The 12,364-nt window shown below is 35.9% G+C and overlaps 1 protein-coding gene across 4 annotated transcripts in view; it reads left to right on the top strand.

Moving 5' to 3' along the window:
* Window positions 1–6,491, top strand: part of ctnnd2a (catenin (cadherin-associated protein), delta 2a) — a 320,045-nt gene extending 313,554 nt beyond the window's left edge. For 2 of the 4 annotated variants that reach the window (XM_058765069.1, XM_058765068.1), the window contains exons 20-22: window positions 1,209–1,340; window positions 2,355–2,431; window positions 4,267–6,491. In XM_058765069.1, the coding sequence (XP_058621052.1) occupies window positions 1,209–1,340; window positions 2,355–2,431; window positions 4,267–4,527 (470 nt within the window). In that variant the 3' untranslated portion in view covers window positions 4,528–6,491. The remainder of the gene's footprint in view (window positions 1–1,208; window positions 1,341–2,354; window positions 2,432–4,266) is intronic. The other 2 variants (XM_058765071.1, XM_058765072.1) reach the window with 1 other exon arrangement.
* The last annotated feature ends 5,873 nt before the right edge of the window (window positions 6,492–12,364 follow it).

The following is a 12,364-nucleotide window of genomic DNA, read 5'->3' on the forward strand; positions in this document are numbered from 1 at the left end:
CAATTTTAAGGTTTTAAAGTTTTGCGCCATCCTTGATTTAAAAACTCCCCTGCCTGCTGCTTTTTAGTAACCCTTAGACCTTGATTATCTTGTTCTGGTGTGTTTGATTAGGGTTGGAGCTGAAGTCTCTCCAGCATATAGCAGCTTTCTAACAAAAACGCAGAACACTACTTGGCAGTGCAATAGCCAGTGCTGGGTAGATTTGTTACAAATTGTAATCTGTTACTGATTACAAATTACGTTAAAAAGTGTAGTCAGTAATGTTATCAAGATTACTCATTTTAGGTAATGTATTCTGACTGCTTTTGGATTACTTTTAGATTACTTTTGACATAATATATATATTAGGGATGTTTGTCTCCAGAACTGAGGCCGATGCAATATGCATCTGGATGCATAGCCATTGATACGATACATTAAAGATACATATGAAGCAACTACCGATGCGATATGATATGATTCACCCCTATTACGATGCAGTGCAGTTTCTAAATAATAAAAGTATAGTGCATCTACTAATAATTATATATAAATAAATTGGTTTTACATATGCAAATACAAATGCCAACTTTTGTGCCGATGCACCAATATGAATCGGTGAATCTTACCGTCCCTATTATTTATAGATTTAAATGTTAAATCCAGAATAAATGCAAGTAGTTTCTACCCAGCACCGACCATAGAAACCACCCATAACCCCCCTAATATTTCCTCTGGTCTAATTAATTCCATAGAGGTGGTGTTTGTCACACGGTAACTTTTCTGTCATGACTTGACGCTTTTTTTTCCAAAAGATGGCACTTCAAGGACAAATATGGTATTCTTTGTGTGATTTCTTGTTTTTATGACTTGGTGGAGCTGGGTAGATTGGAGCTGGCTGTTACAGGACCTGTTGGAAACATCCTTCATGCTGTCATGCTAAACAGCACTAATGATGAATAATGATGCACATCTCTGCATGTCCAGCCTCGTACAGGCAGGAAATGATGAACAAAGACAGCAAGAAAGGGAGAGAGGAAATTGGACAAAATAAAAAGAAATTGAAAAAAGAGCAAAGAACTAAAAAGTCAAAGTTGGTTACACCGACATGAAGATGGCAGACAGAACAATATCTAAATAAAAAAGAGAAAAAGCTACAAAGTGTAAAATCAGGCCAGCGTGTCTCCAGATGCTCAGTAAGAAGGTTTGTGTGATGATTTGAATTGCAGCCAGCGCCCCCGCCTCACCCAGAGAGATGATCAGCCTCAAGGACAGGAAGAGCGACTACGACTCCACTGGAACCAACGCCAGTTACCATGGAAACAAAGGAGAGCACACTTCCAGAAAAGACACAATGGCAGGTAGGTCTAACTTCAGCAGGAGGAGGAAGATCAGTTTTATTTGAAACACTTAACCGCAAATAAACTAGATGTCCACTTACAGAACTGTTTTCTGAGCTTTTTAAATGAAATTACTTTTGAATGGACAAACAAATAACAAAGTCTAAACTCTACCATTCAAGAAAACATCCATGGTAGTGGTTATTTTTTCGGTTCATGGTAGTGGTTAGTTTTACACAAGAGAATGGGAACTTGAAAATTAAAAATAAGGCAACATAAAGAACATTTTATATCCATGAATTAGAATATATGTATTAATTATTAAAATATATATATATATATATATATATATATATATATATATATATATATATATATATATATATATATATATATATATATATATATATATATATATATATATATATATATGTATGTATATATATATATATATATGTGTGTTGTATGTATTGTTATATTTGTGCATATAATTTATATCAATGTTGATATATAGTTATATAATGAAAATATATTAATCTTTTAATGTATGCATTTACTGATAATATTAATTTGTATTTATATTAATTAATAATTTTCATTTGTACTGTACATATTAAGGGGGACAACAACATTTCTAGCAGGATTGATCCAAGATCCATTGTTAATTCAATGTACTGTGTATCAAAATGTGTCATAATATACAAATCCAAATGTGTTTGATACTGAAATGTTGTATTTTAATATGTTTGAAAAAAAAACAACAACCCAGTCTGGGTTTGAACTCTTGGACAGCCACATGTAAGTGCCATTAGGGCGAAGCGTGTTTACGGTCCATCAAGCCTTATCCCTGACTCACATTTGGTTGAAATGGAGCCCAGAGTTCCATGCTACAGCCCTGCCAGAGTATCTTATAAAAGGATGGATTTGTTTCACTCTCAATAAGTACAATTTCCAGAGTTTTTCATAGTTGTTTAATGCTTGATTTATTTTAAAAAACATTCACTGCACATTCACACTCTCGCTTTCATCCCGCAGTTCAAACCTCTTGTGGAACATCCACATTGTTCCGCAACTCGTACGAGACTTCAAATGACGAGATCAAACACAACCAGGTGAGCAATGAATCAGCCTGAGACGTCTCAACTAACCAGGGTCAAACAGGGACTGCAGTTCTAAGGCTGCATGAGAAATATGTCTCCAATTGTGGAAATCCATTTACGTTTGCTATAACTGTTATGCGGCTATGTTAGGATAAGTCATTAGCGAATGTTTTCAGCACAAGGCAGCTGTCTATCTACCAATCCAGAACTGTGTTGGCAAACAAAAGGCTGAAGGTCTATTCGTTCTTGCATAGACCTGTCAGATGTTGTTTATTTGACTTTGTGAGCCGTCACGCTATGCTAATGAATCGCAACTATATGCTTCCAAGTGCTAGGCACTTTGGCCATATAGAAGATGTATTACTTCTACTTGACAAGGTTCATCATGGTAAATTTTCAGATTTCATATGGATAAAGTTTGCCAGATGTCCCTGGCACACTTCCGAACCACACCGTATGTTGAGTCAGTCGACAGAAATGCTTTCCCAGACGAGCAGCTGCGAGGAGGCTGGGTACTGATAAGCCTGGCTTCCACATGGATCTTTCCTTTCTGTAGCTGGAGAGCATTCAGCTCTGAATCTTTTTCAATTAGTAACATCCCATTTTCTGCTTCAAATCTCTCTGTTATCGAAAGCAGCTCTGAATGGACAGAATAATGTGAATTTAAACGGTTAGATCACTTAGATTACTCACGTCGTGTTGTTCCAAACTCACCTGGATGTTAGGCAGAATGTCTGCGTATGAAAAATATTAGTTTTTTTTGTTTTCATGAAATATTAAATGGGTCATGAAATTTTTGTATCATGTTTCTCAAGGTTAGTTTCTAAAGTTTGCAAAGTTTTTTGCACCAAAAATGTCCAGTATTTGTGAAAATAATCATTTTCCATTCTCATTGCACTCTCTGTGGAAAAACACTCAATTTCAAGGGGCGTTACCTCTCGCAGATACAGACGTAAATGCCTACTGCTGCGATTGGCTAAATTCACTGCACCATATCCATAAGAAAAATAATCTGGTGGGGGGTCAGAATTCAGAACAACACCAGCAGCGTGTTTAGAATAATTCATAAAACAGTCCGTTGTGAAATGTGAAGAATAAATAAGCTTTATCTCTCAGTCTCTCAGGCACATCATTAAAAATAAACTGAAGTCATGCATTTCTAATGCTCAGATCTTTAGGAGGCTATAAGGGAAGTGCAGTTTCTTTACATCCACTGACAGAACGACGTCTGAGTTTAACAGTCTTACTCCTCGGATTGCTTATGATGATGATGCATATCAAGGAGAACTGTGACATCACGATTTTCCAAATTTCAAATCTGAGCATTTCAGAAGGCTATAGAATAATTCATGGTTTAAACTGGTTTTGAATTTTGAAACTGGCAATATTCGGATTCTCCATTTCATGACACTTTTAAGTGTTCTTTTACTATAACAGCTGGAAATGATAGAGAATTTTAAAAACCCCAGACAGCAGTAAATTCATAAATGCATACAGGGCCAAACATTATTGATTTGGTTTGTAATTTTCAACCCATTTTTTACTGATCTACCAAGACTATTAAAAGTCATTTTACCTAGCTGAGTTTAAAAAGTTGACAAGGAGAATTTGTCACTGAATACTAAATGTTTGTGTTTGCAAGGCATAATGTATGTACATTATCAAAAAATGTATGATAAAGCACTGGGCCATCCTTATTGTTGAGCTTTGTACAATATAAAAGAACATCAGCTCCAAATCAATGTATTTGGAAGCACAACAGCTACCTTTTCCTCCCAAATATGAGATGTTAGACTCTGGACAGTTCTGTTGATCAACTTCACTCACAAATCCTTCTTTCACCTCAGGTCCCAGTGCCGCCCGCACCACAGGAGCCGCCGCGCAAGGACTACGAGGCGTACCCCATCTATCAAAACTCCACTAGGAACTTTGAGGAGCCATTTTTTGAGGATCAGGTCCATCGCCCCCCTCCTGCCACCGATCTGAATATGCACCTGGGACTCAAGTCCACCGGGAATTACGTGGACTTCTACTCTGCCGCCCGGCCCTATAGCGAACTCAACTACGAAACGAGTCACTACCCCGCGTCCCCCGACTCTTGGGTTTAGGACTTCGAGCACGTAGAGGCCGGGAAACTGCATGTGCATGCATATCACAAAACATTTTTCAGCGAGTTTTGTTAGTCTAAGCTGGTTCCATGGTGAATATGAGCGGAGTTGAGCAGAAAAAAAAAGAAAGCGAGAGAAAATAAGGCCTTGACAGAGAGAGAAAGAATGCATGAGATGAGAGAGAGAGCACATACTTTAAAGAGAAGCGAAAGCTTAACCTTTGGAGTAGAAAGTGGGTTTGTATTGAAAGGTATTTGAAAAGTATAGAGGAAAAAAACTGGAATATAGCAGAGGAATGCGAGGTATGTAAGCACAAGAAAATTAAGTTTGTAAAACGAGCCACGGGAACAGCTTTTCACCATTTTTGAAACGTTCTTTTCATTTATTTGGCGTCACGGTGGATCAAAAGCTTTTTCTTTTCACATTTTCCACACTATTTTTATTTGATCTTTTTTAATTCGATGTAAAGTATTTGGTGTACATTAAAGAGATGCATTACACAAGTGCTTTGTGTAAATTACACAGACCACTCGGTTCTTCCCATGGCTTTGGGTATTTGTTTTACAGTACAAGAAAAAGACAAAAAAACAAAAAAAGAATTCTCAGAGAGATGTGTTAACCTTCAGTGTCCCTTCCCCAAAATTCCATTCGAAGAACAAGGATGTAAATTGCCAGTATCGTTCGTTCTGAAAACGTGAATATGTCTGTGGCAACTAAAACAAAATCAGATGAAGACCGGAGCATCATTCCACTCTCCTCTCCTCGTCGATGAAGTGCTTTCTCACTGCCTACAAAAGTAGATGTAGATTTTTGACATAGATTCTTTTTTCAATTTCACTTTTCTTTCTTGATGACTCAGTGTGGAATAAAAATAAATGCGGCTATTTATCATCCATATTTGCAGGAAAACTGTCTGTTTTAGACCTTGATCTCGGTTTTCCGTGCTAAGTGACTGTGCCAAATTTTAAAATCTCTTCAATCAGCACTGGAGACATTTTTAAGTTTTTCAGTTAGTTACTTCTTCGATTTGTACCAGCGTTTTTTTGTTCATAAGTGTGTTTTACTGGAATTAAGCGACATCTAGAAAACACTGGAATACTACCAGGAGGGCAAAACGTAACTTTCCGAGCTTAATTCCCTCCAAAGATGTACAAAAAAACCCTGTCTCTCAATGTTAGTTGAGTGTGTGCTGTATGTTGATCAGTGTTTGCTATGAGAGGCTTTGTTTCTGACACGTGGCTTCTTCTGTTTGACTTGACCAGAGATGATGAACTGCTACACTGAGATGTTAATAGAGAATGATAAATATATAAATATGAATATAAATATAGATCTATATAATTTTTATGTGCTGATGTCAGTGTCACTGAAAGCAACAAACCAGAAAAGACTTGTACAAAAAAAAAAGAAAAACGATTCTGTTTACCTTCATGTTCTGATTCCAACAGAGAAAAGAGAAAATGAAACTTGAAATGTTGACCTGGTCCCAGTTGTGTTGTTACCAAGCTACTAAAATATTCACGCTGGATTTGGATGATGTTCTGATGTCAGGACAATAAATTACTCTTTGCGATTTGGAGCCGTTTTCTTATGTCCAGTAGATGTGTCACGAAATCATTTTCACACCCAAACAATTCTGCGTTCAAAGCAGTTACATAGCTGCTTGGACACTAGGTGGCGCTATGGAGTAAGTTTCGCTACACGATGGCCACATACACACTGCAGCTAAATTCGGTTGCCAATTCACCACTTAGTGCTTTTTGTACACACACAGTTCAGCCGTTTCTGAAAGTGACAACCACATTTTCAGAAATTCTACTCTGTGCATGCGGAACATAACTGAACAACGAATTATTTAAATTCGTTGGCCAATCAGAGTTGTGGTGCAAGAAATCACAGCCAAGGAGGTACGTCTTGACTCAGTGTTGCCAAATCTTGCTATAAAAAAAGAATAAGAACAAGCCTATAATAAACTTAAATAAACCAAAAGTGTTATCTTGGAAATAAACAACATACCAAAATATCGCAACCTGCACGTGCCTACTTTATTATCCCCATGAAATGATTCGCTTTATGAGCCAAGCCCAAAGACGCTTAATAAGCGATGCTTTTCGTAACTGAGCTCACTCTGCAAAGCAGAAACATGAAACATGATGGCTCTGGTTTAGTTAAAATCGCAGAACATAACTTTGGTCGCTGTAATATTATATGGTTAAAAATAGCGGATACCAAACATGCAATGCCAGAATGCTGCTATGGTTAGGCTACTATAGTCATCACAGTTACAAGAGTGAGTTTTGTTTCATACACACACACAAAAAGATAATTTGGGGATTCACTCCTGTATTTATATGCATTTAAACACTTGATGCAGGCCTAATAGGTTACTAGATTAAAAGTTTCCCTATTTAAAATGTAAGTAGTGTAATATCAATTACTTTATTAAAATAATGTAACTGATTACTTTTTGATTACTTTTCTAAATTTCTAACAAATGTTTTTTTCAACTGTTGATCATTTTGAAATATTTAAAGCAGGCAGGGTTAACCTTACAGTAGTCCTCAACACTGATTACAGCCAGACTTCATCAAAATCCTCCTTCAGTTGAATTAAGGTTATAATCATTTAAAATTAAACATCAGACTTTAGCGCCTCTTTTTACTTGGAGATCATTCTGAGTTTAAATACAGATTTAAAATCATAGTTTAGCTATGATACTGTTTTTGAAATCAAATCTTTGCATTGCTATGACAAGAAACACTGGCATCTAACAATGCCTTGGGGGAAAAAACAGCTAATCTTAAAAAATAAAGCATATACATAAAACAATATAGGAAATAAAACAGTTATTAAATAAGTCCTAAACTCAAACACAGTCAATGCAATTTGGGAAAGAACTCAATCATGCGTGTGAGAAAATATTCAGATGTTAAGTTTTTTTATACACTTAAAGGATAAGTTCAACCAAAATGCAGCAGGTTATCTAAAACAATGTAGAAAATGTTCACGTGTAAGTATCCTTTGTTCATTGCCATGCCAACCACTTTTCTTACTTAGATTTTTTTGTCTTGTTTCCTGCCAAAATATCTAAAAATTCTCAAATCAAGAAGTCAAAATTAAGTGGATTTTTGCTTAAACAAGCAAAATAATCTGCCAATGGGGTAATCAAATTAATCTTATTTCAAACAGAAAACAAGATTATTTTTATTAAAGATTTAATTATTATTAAACTCACTTAATTTTGACTTGTTTTTCTGAAAACAAGACAATAATTTTTACTTGTCTAGAAAATCCTTCTTGATTTGAGAATTTTTAGATATTTTGGCTGGAAACAAGACAAGAAAATAATTTTTTGCAGTGTGTTTGAGTTTTTTGTGCATAAACAGGAAACCGAGAACTGTTGTTGTCAAGTCACTTCATTAATAATGTCCCCCCTCCCCTTTAAACCATAAAATTTCTGTACATGGCATGTCTAAATTGTCCACATTAATGTGGTTTTTATTAAGTTAATGGTATTATGTGTCTTCTGTATTCATAATAGCATTGTATATGTCTTTTAAACATTTGGAGACTCACCAAGTAGGATTACAAAGAACCTTTGGCCAGATACCCACAATTCCTTTTATTGATCCGCTCCTCCACCACTTCCAGCCGGGTGCGGTATTGTCAGATCCGCAGCCATCTGAATGTTCCATCACCGTGATGAAAGAGACTACGGAGCGTTCCCTAGGAAACAGGAAAACAGAAGCAAAAGATGCTGGCTTTGAATCCTTCCCATAATCCATAGCTCAGCAGAGAGCACAGTTTCAGAGCATTACATCCCCAGCAGGCTTTGCATGATGTACAACGGGGGTCTCTTGCGCCGATTTAGGCTACCCAACAATTCGCACATGGGCACACAGACGTGAAGAGAGGGCCTGCAACTGTTATTACCTTTAGCAGGAGAGGAAATAAATAAGCACGCAGGATGGATTCTCCTCTTAGAGAAGGAGGATGTGGCGGCTCATGCCTGGCGAGGCATTATGGGGATTAAGTAACAGGCACCTTAAATTTAGCCCTTTGAGACGGACTCTATCTGCTCATTTCCTGTCAGTATGAGTATTGTCATTTCTTCTCTCCTTTCAGGGACAGAGTTCCTCCATCCAGCACAGAAGAGACAGAAATGAGATGTGTTTTGGTCTGTGGCACAAGAATGAGGGTCCTGATGGTCATGACAATGCAAGGGAATTTTAAAACAGATTCCAAAGTAAAAGTCAGGGAAAGGCCACACTATTTCTAGTTTTGCTCTGCTCTGCTCTGTAATATTGCATCAGCTAGATATAGCTGGAGTAAAACTTCCCCTCGAGCGATCGTGATAACATCAGCCTGTCCGCTGAGGGTCTTATTGGAGACATTTGTACACTAGTAAGTGTCCTTGTTGAAATCTATTTTTTAAAAGATTTGTTTTTCCTGACATACGGAAATCTACCTCAGCATTATCTAATAAAACGATTCCTTACAAGCAAGTACACATGAGCTGACTGGGAATGTCAGGGCAAAGTCAATGAAATGTATTGATCATTGAATATTATCCATACACTTCAGTTTGGGTTAAGTAAGAGTTTTAATGGTTTTAATGGCCAAGGCTGCATTGATTTGATTAAAAATACAGTAAACACAGTAATACTTTGAAATGTTACTACAATGCGAAACAGCTTTTTTCTATATATTTCAAAAATTTATTCCTGTGATGCCAAAGCAGCCATGTCTCTAGAAATCAGCTTCATATGCCGATTTGGTGCTCAAGAAACATTAACTATTGTTACTAATTGTGAAAAAGGTTGTGTTGCTTAATATTTTTATGGAAACCCCTGATCATTTCTTTTTCAGGATTCTTTGATGAATAGAAAGTTCAAAAGAATAGCATTTAGGAAACTTTTGTTTTTACTGTCACTTTTGATAAGTTTAATGAGTTCCTTTGAACGGTAGTGTATAATGGCAGAAGAAATATTGTTTGTAATAAACTCTTAAAAATTAAGGTTCTTTATTAGCATCTGGTTCCACAAAGAAAGTTTAACATAACCTTTCATTGCACAAAAGGTTCTTTAATCCCCCTTTTGAAACCTTTATTTTAAAGTGTTAAATAAGGTTCTTTATTGGCATTATTGGTTCTATGAAGAACCTTGAACATCCATGGAACCTTTCAAATGCAGAAAAGGTTCTTTAGATGTTTAAAATGTTCTTCAAATGATTAATTTAAGAACTGTTGACTGAAATGGTTCTTCTACGGCATCACTGCAAAAAAAAAAAACTTTGGAGCCTTTATTTTTCAGAGTGTATCAGGACCCTCGCTGACAAGCAAAGTATTGCGGGAAGAAAAAAATGGATTTTGTTTTTGGCTTCAGTCTTGCATATCATAAAACAAAAGTCTCCTCATCTGGAGTCCATTTATTAGATTTGTGAGTCTAGACTTACAAATATTATCAAGTCAATAATGTTAGATTAACATTATTTGCAGACTTGAATTCTGGGATATATTAGTCTGAATGTTGGCAATTGTAGACTGCTTGTCTCCGTTATAGTAACCTGTAAATGTTTCTGACTCACAGGTTGAAATATTTCAATGCAACACTCAGTGTCAGACCCTCTCTGTCTCATCCCCTCGGCTCTGTGAAGTTGTAAAATTAAATTCAGATGGTGTGCAGAATAGCTCTATTTCCCCTGAACCCATGCGATGATTAAGTGTTCAATATGTACCAAAGTTTCATTTTCAGTGTGTGCCGCCTCACGCTGTGGGATTATAATCTAATGTGGCATGAAAATAGGTCTTCAATTGAACAATGTGATTCATTTTACACCAGGGCAAATACGGCAAGAACTCGAAACCCATCTCTCTTTCATACTGTTGACACATCCATGAATTAAGAGTCCAAAATGCAGATTTGGCACAAAATCAATTTCTGTGTGGACAAAAGTTAAATAAAAGGATCATCAGCCCACTGCAGATGAAATTATTCATGAAGGGAAAATGAATTTGCGTCAGGATTCATTCTAGAGTCTGAACAGACTGAACAGGGTTGTTAGTTAAATAGGCATCCGTGAATGTCAGACGCTACTTTTTTGTGCCAGACCTGATTAAATCAGTAATTTCCCAACAAAATGGCCAGTAGTTTCTTTTTCATGTACAAGGGAATGTCAAAAGGAGTTCAGGACACCCCCCAAAAGTCTACTATTATAATCATAATAACTGTTTTCGCATTGTACCATAATTATCGGAACAATTAAGATCATTCTACTCCACAATTGTCATTACTGTCATGTAAAATACAGTCTTAATCTAATAACATGAAATTAAGATATAAATTTTATCATGATTTTTATAATAGTCATTGTTATACTGTATTGCAGTAAAACAGCTGTACATTGTAACTTTTTATTTTTTGGAAGTTGTAAACAAAACTATTATTAAATATTTCAGTTATGTTTAATTCAATGTCTTGCCATTTCTTTATAATTATCTGTGAAATTTACTAGCAATTTCTAAGTGAAAATGTATTCAATTTTTCAATGTATTTGCAATTTTTACATAAACATTTAGTCCTAAATACTAAAATAATAAACAAATTAAATGCAATTATATTTATTTAAAAAATGTTTTGTGAATTATTTTATTCTATTTTTAATATGAACCATGAAAATATTCATTTTTAAAACTTTTTCAAAAACAATAGTTTTACTGTAAAAACAAAAAACAAACATTGACTATTACAGTAATAATAATTATTTAAAAATACTAAAATTACCAGGCATTACAGTAATAAGAATTGTGGGGGAAATGTGCTGAATATGTCGTAAAAATATGGATGGGGTGAAATTATACAGTATGTGGACATTTCTTGACAGGTTGTCACAAAGTAACTCAATCTTTAAAAGTCCTCAATAATAATCAGAACATTATGGTTATTATGGCATGCAAGCTAAAGGTTAAATAAAGCTCCCATCAGTCTCCCATGACAGGTCCAATGTCTAAGTCATAGTGCTTACTGACACATTACTGGCACAAATTTCTCTGCACAATACTGCTCTTCAACCAGTGAGCGATTATATATAATAATCAAATACTGCCTCAGGCTCAGATCAGCAGCTCCTGACCTAAAACCATAACGGTTTGATTGCCTCGCACTGTATGACAACTGTTTTCTTAAACCCAGAACACACTAGGCTTTTTGTGGTCACTGATGTATGTACTTCACAACTATGCAGAATTCTTTGATCATATATTAATTAATAAGCAGTTATGACTGTTTGCATTATTTTACCAGCTGCTTTAAAAAGTGCCATTCCATAAGGCTTGCTTGTGTGGCTTGGTTCAAAATGAAGACTCCTGTCATTTATTAAAGCATTAGTCTCCCCTCTAGTGGTCATGATTCACCTCAGTGTAAATTCATCAATGCAGCACAACATCTGCCCGGTGCACAGAGAGTGCGACAGGGCAAACATCTCAGATTTATCCTATTGAAAAACTGATTTATGCACTTGTGAAGAACAAAACCTGATTTACTGATACTGAGAAACCATACAGAGAAATTGCGTTTGCATGGCAGCTTCTGACTTGAATAGCCTTGAGCCAAACTCTGTCTGGCCCCTGCCCCTTTGATATGATATCTTTATGATTCTGCACACAATAACACAGGGGTTAATATTAAATATAAAGGACAATGATCTCAAAGGCTATAAATTCCAAAACGTTTAATGGGAGGAACCCATTGTCTTGTGTAAAACTGACATGATTCCCTTTCCCCTTAGTGTAAACGTTACTTAGCATTAAAGTCACATTCACTGTATATTTCTGATTATT

The sequence above is a fragment of the Onychostoma macrolepis genome, chromosome 24 (assembly GCF_012432095.1).
Source record: "Onychostoma macrolepis isolate SWU-2019 chromosome 24, ASM1243209v1, whole genome shotgun sequence".
Taxonomy (NCBI): Eukaryota; Metazoa; Chordata; class Actinopteri; order Cypriniformes; family Cyprinidae; genus Onychostoma; species Onychostoma macrolepis.